Source organism: Tetrao urogallus (assembly GCF_951394365.1).
Source record: "Tetrao urogallus genome assembly, chromosome: 9".
NCBI classification, from domain to species: domain Eukaryota; kingdom Metazoa; phylum Chordata; class Aves; order Galliformes; family Phasianidae; genus Tetrao; species Tetrao urogallus.
In genome coordinates, this window is record NC_136822.1 from 10,262,954 (window position 1) to 10,275,714 (window position 12,761).

General features: G+C 35.9%; 1 protein-coding gene across 1 annotated transcript in view; it reads right to left on the bottom strand.

Annotated features, from left to right (window-relative positions):
- Positions 1 to 12,761, bottom strand: part of SLC9A9 (solute carrier family 9 member A9) — a gene marked incomplete at both ends in the record, with an annotated part of 170,958 nt that overhangs the window by 100,523 nt on the left and 57,674 nt on the right. Inside the window, 2 exons of the mRNA XM_079539768.1 lie at positions 4,577 to 4,685; positions 5,423 to 5,558. Coding sequence (XP_079395894.1) covers positions 4,577 to 4,685; positions 5,423 to 5,558 — 245 coding nt within the window. The remainder of the gene's footprint in view (positions 1 to 4,576; positions 4,686 to 5,422; positions 5,559 to 12,761) is intronic.

A 12,761-nucleotide genomic window follows, 5' to 3' on the forward strand; every position in this document is an offset into this window, starting at 1 on the left:
AGTTTTACTGAATACTTGTAGTTGAAATTCCTGTTAATGTTCAGGGATAATATAGGAAGGCCAAATGATAATGTGTGTAAAAATAAATGCTAATCTTAAAATTTCCATTGTGAGCAAAAGAGAATAAATATCCATTATGTAATATTTCACAAGTAGGCAAAGTAATATACCCTCATATTTCAATAATTGGTGCTATAATGGAGAATAAAATCCCATATTTTCTCAGAGAGGTGCTGCATGTCTGGAGTGTGTTTTTAATGCAAGTCTAGAAGTGACGGGACAAAATTTGAACATTATTTGGTAATTTTAGAGGAAAAAAAACCCTGTGATTGTGTCTGTGGCTGTCAGGTCCTTTAATGGTAGAAGTAAGAATTTAGAAAACAAACAAAACCCAATACCCTACCTTCTGGGGAAACAAAGGAGGGAATGACTAGATAAAATGTAGAATTTGTGGAAAGATGTGCAGGTAAACTGACAGGTTTTCATCACAACTTTGAAGTGTTCCAGAGCTTCAGGGATGCCTCTTAATGATTCCTAACATTCACATGCCAAAGTACAAGTGAGAGGAACCAATCCTGCACCAAAGGCAGAGAAATGTAGGAAAAGACAGGAGAGTTTATATAAATCAAACAATGTGGAGTTATATTTGTGTCAGAAAATCTCCACACAGCTTAGAAGGCATATTCCAGTGCAATCTGAGGCTGTGACAGGAAATGAGATACTGTCTTCTGCATCAAATTGTTGCAGTAATAAGGCTATGAACCCAACAGTGATAATATCCCTATTCAGTTTGTTTCCAGTGTGGATACAGAGTGTGACTGATCATTTTCTTAATTCTGAAGCAAAGGTTTAAGTTGTCTTTCACTGGACCCACACCAATGCAGAACCAGAGTTCCTGCTTTGTTCACAGAGCTTTAATTACTGGAGTTGTCTTAAGCTGATTTTATGCTGAAGTGAATTGAGGTGACAGAAAACAGCAAAAGACATATCTGAGGGAATCTTGTGTGTCCTCATCTGAGGAATAAGCCATGATACTGCCCCTGTCTACTTCAAATATGACCAGAGCTTCAATGTTGTACTTCTGTAACTCTAAAAATGTTACTGCGTTCAGTTTAGGTTGGAACTCCTGTGGTGAGACATGCTAGGTTTTATTGTAGACATGCTAGGAGTTATTCTGTTTATGCTTACAATATTTTCTAGGAGTAACACCTCAAATTTACATGGATTCTTACCCTCAGCTTAGTGTTACTGTTTTAATTTTAGGCAACTGATCATCAGTCTCAGCCTAATGCCATGCAAGAACTTGTTGCCCTTTTCAGTAAAAGCAAACACCTTTCTCCTCTTCTTTTACTGTCTTAAAATGCTGTACCAGCAGCAACTCCCATGTTGGCCAAACCCAAGCACCGGCTGAAGTATATATATATATATATATATATAGACTAGTCAGGTGAGGCTGTTGCAAGGACAAGGGGGATAACTGAAACTGCAGAGTATTGGATCTAGCGTTTATGTCAGCAAAACATGTGTAGACAATCGGGTACTGAACTGCATTGTGTTTGCACTGCTCAGAATTGCAGAGGGAAGGATATATGATAATCCCTTCTGACAAGGATAAAAGGTGAAGAACTGGTCCCAACAGTTCAATAAGGCAATGAAGTAAAGGATGGATCTGAGGCAAATTACAGCAAACAGATGGGAGCAGTGAACAGCCACGGGGATTAATGCACTTAATCAGCATTAATAAAGGAACTGGGAATTGGTGCATTTGTTCTTGCTATACCCTAATTACAAAGGTAGCCCAAAACCGCCCAATGGACCAGCTCATTTGGAGTCTCTTTTTTGACTAGGTATGTCTGTCTCTTGCTAAACTGCTTGCTTATTTTTGGAGGAAAACCCTCCTCATTAGGTAGACTGTACTCCCATGTTAGCCCCTGAATTAGAAGGCAGGTGTCAGATACATCATGAAACACTCAGACAAGAATTGCAGGGGGTGAGGAAGCAGCAATAATTTATTATCACAAACTGTTTCCTTCATAAAAATCAGAAAACATTTTGGGCTGGGATGGATGATCTCCTCCAAAATTTTCCTTTGAGACCTATTGTCTGAGATTCATAGAATAGGTCTTTGGCATGTAAAATAAAAAGCAGAAAAGATTTTAAGAAATCCTTCTTTACCTACACAACTCATTCAGTATCTCTCACATGTTCAGGAGACACTAGAGAAGTAGAGCAATTGATTCTGATGCTTTTACACTGCTAAATTCTATGTGACTTTGAAGTATGCATTAAACGAATACATACATAGATTTGGATGCATTTCTGAAGATATATATATATATCTCAGTTTGAGTATATCTACTTAGTTAAAATAGCTGTAGATGCAGAGAGCCTAACTGAGGTGGACATTAAATACCCACATGTATCATGGAATCTTTCATAGACTATTGACTTCTTGATCAGTTAAAAATTTTGTTAATGAGATGGAAAGTAAGCAATTAATCACAGAATCATGCAGAATCACAGAATGGCCTGGGTTGAAAAGGACCACAGTGATCATCTAGTTTCAAGCCCCCTGTGTACAGGGTTGCCAACCACTAGACCAGGCTGCCCAGAGCCACATCCAGCCTTGCATTTAATGCCTCCAGGGATGGATCATAATATAAGCAAGATGTGTTTCTTTCATTTATTTTGACAAGTATTCAAATTATTTATGCTTACTTTCTTGTAGCCTGCATGTAAATACTTTCTAATGGAGGTTAGAAAGCAGATATATTAACACTGTTCTTCCTGTACTATTCCCTATTTTGACTTAGCAGTCATGACAAATCCTTACTGATAAAACTTTCCTCCTCACAACAGTGCTTATATTATATTATTATGTTTAATATTTGTAATGTAAGTATGCTTAAAATTCCTTGCCAAGGCTAGTGTAAGAATTTATTGTTCAATAATTAAGCTTTTTATTTTAAGTATTTAATATATTGTAAAGCAAAAGAGAAATAAAATGCTCTTCATACTGACTAACTGGAGAGTCTTCACTGTCATCACACTTGCAACGTGCAAAAGACACATGACAGTTTTTTCTTTTTTCTGGGTGCGGTTTGTTCCTGTGCACAACAAACGTAACATTACTTACATTTGATGGAGCACCTAAGGCTATAAAAAGTAAAACTATTTCCCTTACAAATTCACTTTTTGGATTTAATGTATAACTTAGTATGCATTTTCTCCTTGATGAAACGCAGTATGCTTCTCTACTAGGACTGTATTTTAAAGCATCTTTCCTTGTAAGTCAGTGGTTTAGGAAATCATTACCTCCAGTTGAAGGCAAGTGATTATCATCCTTCTCTGGCAATTTTTTAGTAATCATATCGCATTTTGAAGAGTCATTAAGCATGAAGAAACAAAGTGGGCTTTTAATGCAAGTGATATCTGATTTTCTCCATGTGTTGGAATGTATGACTTTCATTCAGTTCTTGCACCCTTCACTGTATCCGTTGTCCTGAATATTTTGGCAGGAATCAGTGCACGGGATTTTATATTTAATAAGGCAAAGATGTCGGCAGATACAGGTGTGATACTAATTTGAAAGTAATTTGTGTGGCTAAGATTTAAGAGGTAGCATGCTGGTTCCTCAGAACTCAATGGAAATATAACTCTTGACTTCAGAAAGGCTTTGAACAGTTTTGCAAACAAAACAGCATGGGCTGCATTAACACTTCATTAAGCAGTTTTCTTCCCCTGGCTTTCTATGACATTAATTAGAGCACTAGATTTTAAAGGTGACAGCATCAAGGCCATTAAAATGATCAAGCTATTATGAAGTTTGTTCTTTCAAATCATATTGTGTGGTAGTTTGTTATTTAGATAATCTATGTGCATTTAGGACTTTTGCCTTAATTTGTGTGGACTCTTTTTGCTGCTAAAAGCAGTCCCTGGGTATGTCCTTGACTATGATTGCACAATTTCATAGAAAAAAAAGCAATCAGATCTGTCTTTTCACCTTTCACTGGGATGCAACAGTAACTTACTCCTTTTGTAAAAGGTATTTACATAGGCAGACCAAACAAGATGAATTATGTTTTAGAAAAATCCGAAAGTGGCTGCACCCCACTGGCAATGTCGAGGGCAGCCCTGTCCTCCATTTGGTCATTGATAGTGGGGAAACCAGGAGGAGGTACCAGGACATCCACCGCGTGAAGAGGAGCGCGTCATCCCTAAGAGCGTATGTCACACAGCGCTGTATATTTTGTTCCTCATGTTTACTGTCATCTTTGGCCCTATAGCGAGCGGTAAATAGTGGATTACTAATGGGACTGATAGAATGATGGGAAATTGTAGGTAGACAGGAGAGAAGACTGAGGACTTTTAGCCTGATTTAGTAAGTCTTTTTCTTGTAGAGCTGTTCAGTGTCCATACAGACTTCTTCTTGGGGATGAAACAATCTCTAGTACAGCAGCTGGCTTTTGGAAGCTTTTCATGTAAGATGATGTCATGCCCAAAATAAACATGCAATTTTCCCATGTTAGGAGGTATATTGTGAAACTGCTTTTATTCAGTAAAATGCCACACTTACCTGTGAGACCAGCAGCTTCTGCTGATAAGAAGGCACTCCAAGATAGAAGGAAAAACAGACCTGTCTCCAACATGGGGAAGTCACACAGCTTTGTAAATTTTGTCAAGTGCTGAAACACTTAATAAGGAAAAGTAAAAAGCAACTGTTTTTTAAGCTGAAATTGTCCCCATGATGGGGCTAGGGAGGGAAGATGATATAAACGAATTCAACAAATCTGCTGTTTGAAGTATTTCTGTAGTTTTTGAACTAGTGCCTAATTGGTTTGTTTTATTTTATTTTCCTGGAAAAAGGGGGCAGAAACTAATTTTGTCTAGCTCTGCATTGACTGGCATTTGTTTAACATTTATATTGAGGCTGAATGAGAAAGATGAAAGTAGGTGTTATTCCTACTTTATAGTGTTTTACATGAATAACTGTAAAATAAAACAAAAAGTGCTGGGCAATATATATGCCTTTTATTTCTATTTTAGGTAGGCTTAGTTTGTCTTGTTTTGTAGTTGGGAGTTTGCCGTGCATTTTTCTTTGATTGCTGCTAGTGTGTAATTTTTAAATACATTAATGTAGTCATAAATTCATAATTTAATCTCTGAATACTTCAAAACCTCAGCATCTCATTATTTACAAACAATAAAGACCGCTGTCATGCCTAATGTTAAAGAGATTTGCATAACATTTGGAGATTGACTTAAGTTCTTTGTGAATTAAATGACTTGTCAATTTATGATTTGACTGTTTATGAAATCTTGAGTGAACAGTGGAAAGGTTCAATCTGAAAGTAAAGATAGTCAGTCTTAGATATCACACATACAGATTTTCTCTCTGAAAATGAACCATAAAGGATATTAAAGCTGTGACAACTGCATAAGAGGATCCCATAGCAAACGATCCAGCAAAGATCCCCAGAAAATTTCCCACTGACTGAAAGAAAGCAGCAGCATCAAATGCATTAGGATTCTCCTTGGGACTGTAAATGGATATAGAGCTGAAAAGAAAACAAAGGGATGGGGGAGAGGGAGAGAAAATACAATCATGAATATAATCACAGTGGCGTGATACTGGAATTGATAATTGGAAATAGATGTTTTTAGGGACATAAAATACAAAACAAGGCATCTCTGGACAGGTAGCAGATGGGAAAGCATAGTAGATAGAGACTGGGGTGGGAAACAGTTTATTTTCAAGGTATCACAATGGAAATCAACAGTCTGCTGCCAGTCAGTACATTTTTATACTAGTAGTGCCATAAAGAATATTGTTTCCAGACCAACTTAGCATTAATAGGTGGTAGGTGCATGAGAAATCTGTCTTCAGAGCAGTTATATTTCTGATATTTCTGATAAAAACTGCAGCTTTATGGCTGAGGCTCAAATGGGTGATACAAATCACAGTAGGTACCAAACATCTGCAGCAGTGATCTTGTCATAAACTACCTAGTAGTTCCCTTCTTGGTGTAACCCTTCATAAATAGAACTGAAAGGTAGCAGGAGCTAAACAGGAAACCTTGTGGACAGGATGAATATTGTCCCACAGAAAGAAATTAGTGAAGTTGTCAAAGGTCATCTCCCATATCCCACTTTTGAGTGCACCCCCCAAGAGAATATCTGGATGCGAGATGCTGCTACCAGAGGGGAGACTTAAACATTTTAAGTTCCAAGTTTAGTATTTGTTACTAGTCAGTCACTGTTCATAACATTAGGAATATGAAATACATATGCCTTTTTTGCTTCTGAAAACATTGAATTTAACAGATACACTAAGACCCCCAAACACTAATTAAAGTATGTTTCAGATCTTTCTGGTTCGTTGTTTTCAGTGCTGTAGGTCTTTCATGTATACTGTTAAAGAAATTCTGGCACTGGATTCCAGAAAGTAGCATGGGTTGCTGGAAAATGACTGGTATTTTAAGCATTAAAAATTTAGAATTCTTAAAATACGTTGAATATTTTAAGCTCTTGCATATTAAGTATCTGGTCCCATCAGTGTGATATCTTCCATCTGGAGACAAGGTTTAGAATTGCAAATCTGCATGAAGGATTTTCTAAGCAGCTACATTAATTTAGGAAATTCCATACAGTTTGAAGGCATGTGAAAATGGATCTCGCATTTTCAGTGTGTAAAAAAGGCTTCTGGTTTTCTAAAAGCACATGATGGGGTACCACAAAATATGAGTGATGAATACATATCCCCTGAAACAGAAATAACTGATCACCAAAATCTGATATGTCTAGATATGCTGATGCACTGCTGCAAAACTAGTGAAATGACTTGTAGTGGAATGTCCCATTAATATAACTGCACAAATATTGTTCCCAGAGGAAATGCTAATTAGTCCTATTTCAACTGTTAGTCTCTCAGACCAGGGATCAGTTATAATTTCTTGCTCTCAAATAACTTCTAAAATGTTTGTCACCTCTGGCCTACTGCATATTTGTTGTTTTTAACCCCATAGGAAATAAAGTACTGTATTAAGCCATAAATATATTTGCAAAATGGATGAGACAGAATTTCCTTTGATAGACATAGCTATTGCCCGTGATGCTGCATATGTTTAGCCTAGAGAAGTGAATGCTCTAGGCATTATTCTATAATTCTGTTACATATTACATTTAAGTGGCCTTCCAGAATTTATAGGAGGCCTCCAAGAAAGACAGAGAAAGGCATGGTGAGGCACTGGAATGAGTTGTCCAAAGAAATTGTGGATGCCCTGAAAGTGTTCAAAGTCAGGTTGGTGGGGCTTTAGGCACCCTGATGTGGAGGAATATGTCTGTGCCCATGGCAAGGGAATTGCAAATACATGGCCTTTACAATCCCTTCTGACTGGTTTCTATGATTCTGTAATTCTATAATGTAATTTACTAAGTGCATTTTGTATACTTAGTAAGGGCTTGACTTAAGATAGTCATGTAGAGTTGAAAGTATTTGGTAATGCGACCTGAAATGTTAGAACTAAAACTTAGGCATGACTTGACAGTAAAGCAGCCACTTGATTCTCTCTTATTTAGTTCTAATAAGTGTACAGAGACTGTAGGTGCTAACATATATTGATTAATGAAGTGTAAAATAGGAATTGACTTTCTATGTCACAGGTACGGCCACCACCACTCAGTGGTGAATTCAGCAAGGTGAACCAGAATCACACCCTAACATCATGCAAAAATTCCTCTATTAAATTTATGGGATCTGCTCACAAAAAGAATTTTCAGTAATAAAAAGTGAATCGAAAGAAGTGTTGACGGAGTGAAAGTTTACTAGTCAAGTTTCAGCTATAGCCATTAACTGACTTTTTTTTAAGTATGTTTCTTAAAACAAGAAACATTGACTTTGTTAAGACCATTAGGGTTCCAGTTCACCCTCCAAAAGGGCTTTCAGGTGTCGAAAAAAAATCCTATACTTGGTGTAGTTATTTCATTAACAAATACAGAGTGACTCATTCTCACTGGGAAATTTTTCTACTTAATATGGCCCCCAGAAATGTGATAATTTTAACCACCCTAACACAACAGATGCTCATTATGGCAGCTATAGTTTCTGCTCTAAATCTTTCTAGAACTCAGGTTTTCCATGTATATCTTTTTCCTACAGTTTTAAAAGTATTTAGTTCTATTTTTGATTTCACATTACCATGTACTAACTCTATTATTGATTCTTCTAAATTTTTTTCTTCTCTATCACTGTCTTTTAACCTTCCAGACATCTAAAATACATGCTAATTTACCTGGTAATTTTCCTACATAAGCTATACTTAAATAGAACAGGATTTATTACCATTTATTTCATTACTTCCTGCCAAGTCAATCATTTCACCTAAAAGTAAAATTTCAAAGCTTAACACTGGAGAAAACCATAATTAAACTTACAGTACCTCACTTCTGTGGTGTGCTACATAATACTAGACAGAAGAGAATCAGAGACAATATACATTAAAAAAACATACCTGAAAATACGTAAATCTCAGATATTACCTAAAATACCTTTGCTGAATGAGTGATACCTTCTGTGAGTAATTAATTATTCAAATATGTAGCGATTTCATGAGCTACTAATTAAAAAAATCAAAATCGGTCATTTTATTCCAGAGTTCAAGTTGTTTTTAAGAAGAAAAAAAGTTTTTCTTTTTTTTTTTTCTTTTTTTAATCAGTACAGATAAAGGTAGGTCACTATATCATGTTAGAGTTTTCAGAGAAGTGGATTGAACTTAACAGTTCCTTTTCCCTCTAAACTTTCTAACTATTTAGTTTTCCTAAAAGTTTTGGAAGAAAGCCCAAAAGACAGAACTATCATTTTCCCATAAGAATTTGAACCAGAAGCTTGATATAAAATTGTACACATAGTACCAGACACAAGCTTCTCGTGGCAACTTTTAGGTTGGTCTTTCAGGCTGCCTCGTAAGTTAGTCCCTCACCAAGTAATAGCAGGTGAACAATAAAAATGTAAAAAAAATGGGATAAAGTAGGGATGTGAGTATGCTAAGCCAATAAAAGCATACGTGAAGTAGAGACAAGCTCTGCAGATGATTAAGGGAAAGAAGAGGCAAACCACTGCAGGAAGCAGTTTTGAGGCAGATATGTGGAGATCTTGTAGGTGAGAATTTCCATAGACATCTTGATGCAATTTTCAGACATACCTAGAATGGTTACCAGTAAGCTAAGTAAATGCACAGAACGTGCACTAAAAGAACATAGATAAGTCTTCTGTACATCCTTATGCACAAAGAAATCTGTCTCCTTGGAATTTATTCCTGACAGTATTTGTGAATATTTAGAAAAACAGGGTTCCAGAATCAAAGATTTCATATAAATAAACAAATCAATCATTCTATTATTATGTGTAAGAAAAAGTTACTAGCAGATGGATGCTTGAGTGGTCAGCATTTGAAACCTTCAATTTTCTGGATGTCCAAAGCATTATTCTTTGCAATTCATCACACTGTGGTTTCATTCCACTCACAGCATGGTTTCCACATGCTGTTAGGAGTTCTACTGGTTTTGATTCTAGAAAAAGGTCTAGCAGCTATTTCAGAAATTATCTTACAGCACGGTTTACACTCCATTCAGTTCTCTCTGTTTAATGGCATATTTAGTTGTTCTTTTTTCTGTCTGCACCTTTGTTCCTCTATAGGCTTTTCCAGACTTTATGAGCTGTTAAAGGACTTTTTATTTTGATTACTTCAAACCAAACTAGCACTTACTATTGTAGTACCTAGGACATTTATTGTTTATGGAAACCTTTCTCAAAATGGATTTGTTATCAGTTCCAAAGTGGATAGCAGATGGCAGATGTCAAAGCACCAGGCATGCTAGAAAGGTAAAGCTGTTGCAGGGTTTATGTAAAACAGATGTTTTTCCATTTATGAGGAAAAGCAACATCTGCATGAAAATAAGAAAGGAATTCAGACTCTCTGCCAGATTTTCACTTAACATTATCATAAAGTAGATTTACTGATAGATTCAAGCTCCTTTTTAAGTGACACAAAGTCTGAATTTAACTCAGTAAATTCACCTATGGAAATAAAATGAAGCTGCAAAATTCGAATGACTCCATCCCTTAGCTTGGGCAGTCAGAGATCAGTTTAGCTCATCAGGAATCATTTTTGGCAGCTATTGATAATTTCTACACTGATAGGTATTTTAGTTTTGTTCAGTGTTCAGACCCAATAAAACAGACAGCAGCAGCTCGAAGTACCGTCAGAGCAAATAACAAGTAAGTTGTCTTACTCCAGGTTGACATAGTAATGGCTTACTGGGCACAAATAATGAATAATTTCAAGACCAAAGCCATATCTGATCTGGTTTGGGGGCTCCCTACCTGTGTACATCTCAGAAACATCAGGTGCTATTTATGAAACTTGAAATTTGTATTCATTATGTCAAGGTGCAGCAGAAAAATTAAAGCAAGGAATAAGGTTCTAATTAGTACAGGAGCACAAATTATGTTCCTTATACAAAAATTCATACCTTTGAACATGTGCCATAGTATTCTTCTTTCAGTATTCTAGACCAAATTCCAAGTAAATGAAATTTTTGCTGTTCTTTTCATAGGCACTGGATAGAAACAATTCGGTTTTATAACTGAATTTTATGTACACATGCAGTGAGAAGCCTGCAAAAGAGTTAGTGTGCCTGGAAGAGATGACGAAAGTGAGGAGCAAGGCACACATCCATGCGTTCAGAACAATGCCCTGATTGCTTCAGGAAAGGTGGCAGTGTCCTGATCACTAATTTCCTAAAATTTACCTTTCTGGGGGAGTAACTTTTCCTCTCAGAAGATCAAATGCAAGAAGTCCCTAGCATATGCTGAACCCCTAGCTCAGCTGTATATTAAATCTTCCTTAGCACATCTTCACTTCTCTTTTCTAGGAACTGTATGTTCTATAATATTTATAATAGATAATATTATATGTGTATAATATTATTATATATAAAAATATTATATATATATTACTGTAAGGTAGCATTTGCTTTGGATGAGGTAATGGAAATTTTAAGGCACTTGAATATATATGTATATATATCTATACATACATATATTGTATATACATTGTATGTGTGTGTGTGTATAGTGTGTATATATATATATACATGCATTTATATATACTTGTATGTATATATATATTTATATACACACATTCACACACACACACGCACACACACACACACAATAATCTTAAAATGCCCATTACCTCATCCGAAGCAAATGCTATCTTATTTTGATCTTTGATAGAAAGAGATCCCGATAAACTGCAATCTGGACTTAAAATTCCTTGTAAAATAAACTAAGGCTTCATTTCTTAGCATTTATCTGAGGCTTGGCACAGGAATGTTCTGTTCTTATATGATTGTTATTGCTTCTAAATGTCTAATTTTTGTACATGTATTTGAAAATATATTTTCCAGTGACAACTCTGTTCAAAAAAATCTGTCCCATACTCCTGTTAGAGGAATGAAGCACATCAGCACAGAACAGATGGCGGATAGTGGTTCATCTATGATGGGATGTGCTGCATAGTGCGTTACACTATTGCCACTGTATGACTGTCTTTACTTTGAGCAGATGATATCAAAAGGCACATAATTTAGAGACTTTTGTGCCTGCAAATGTGATCCTTTCTCATTTGGATGCCACAATGATAATCCACCCCAGAGCTAAACCTCCTTTCTTTTAAAATATTGCATAAAGTGAAATGGCCTGTATATTTAAAGAGGCTTGAAGTGTGTCCTCCCATTTATGGAGCTTGAGTGGCTACTGCAAAGATGCATGTAGTGGGAAGAAAGTAGAAACAAACAATCAGCCACCAAGAAATACATATAAGTAAATTAATATGTTCATATGAAGAGCTGGAATTTTCTTCCCTCTTGAATCTCTGTAATCACTTACACCTAAGCAAAACAGAATTGGCAAATTAGAAGAGCAGTACTGTAAAAATCATGCAGTATTTCTGCATAGAAAAGATGACTGTAGAAGATACCAGTAATGTATCAAACCAGCAATCCTCTGATTTAACGAGAAAAAAGAAAAGTACCTTCCAAACAGCTTCTAGAGGAATAACAGAAATGAAGTCAGTCCCATATGGTATTTGAAACAATTCTTCTGCACCATGCTGCTTGAGCTACCACACATGACCAATAGAGGATATCTAGCAAATATAACACTTCATACTTGTAAGAGCATCTTTAGGCATCCAGGAAGTGAAATAATCCCCAAGAGATGTTTCAAAATGGTAAAAACTAAAAAGTAGAACCTAAAATTTAAAGGGATATATTGTGCCATTAAGGGAAATAGATATGCTCTGAGTTAACGTTTTCACTATTATTTGTCCATGACTTTAAATTATTTTTTGTCTCTCTACTCCTGAACCCTGACTTAGAATAGTAGTTATTGTCCACTCACATATTTTGTTTAAATGATCGAATGGTTTGTATTTCTCAAATAATATGGTAATGCAAAGCACTTGCTTTTTTGTGTGTGCTAGACCTTTACTTCTGTAGTATTCTTTACTATATCGTTCTTCATCTTTGTATTGTCCTTCAATGTCTTGCCTGTGAACCACTAGCATCCAAAGTTACTTAGAGCAGAGTTGATAAATATTTATCAGAAACATTTACACAACTTTTCACTTATGTGGTGGTTCCTATGTTAGTCCAGGGTGATGCTTTCATGAAACAAGGATATTCAGTGAAAATGAAAT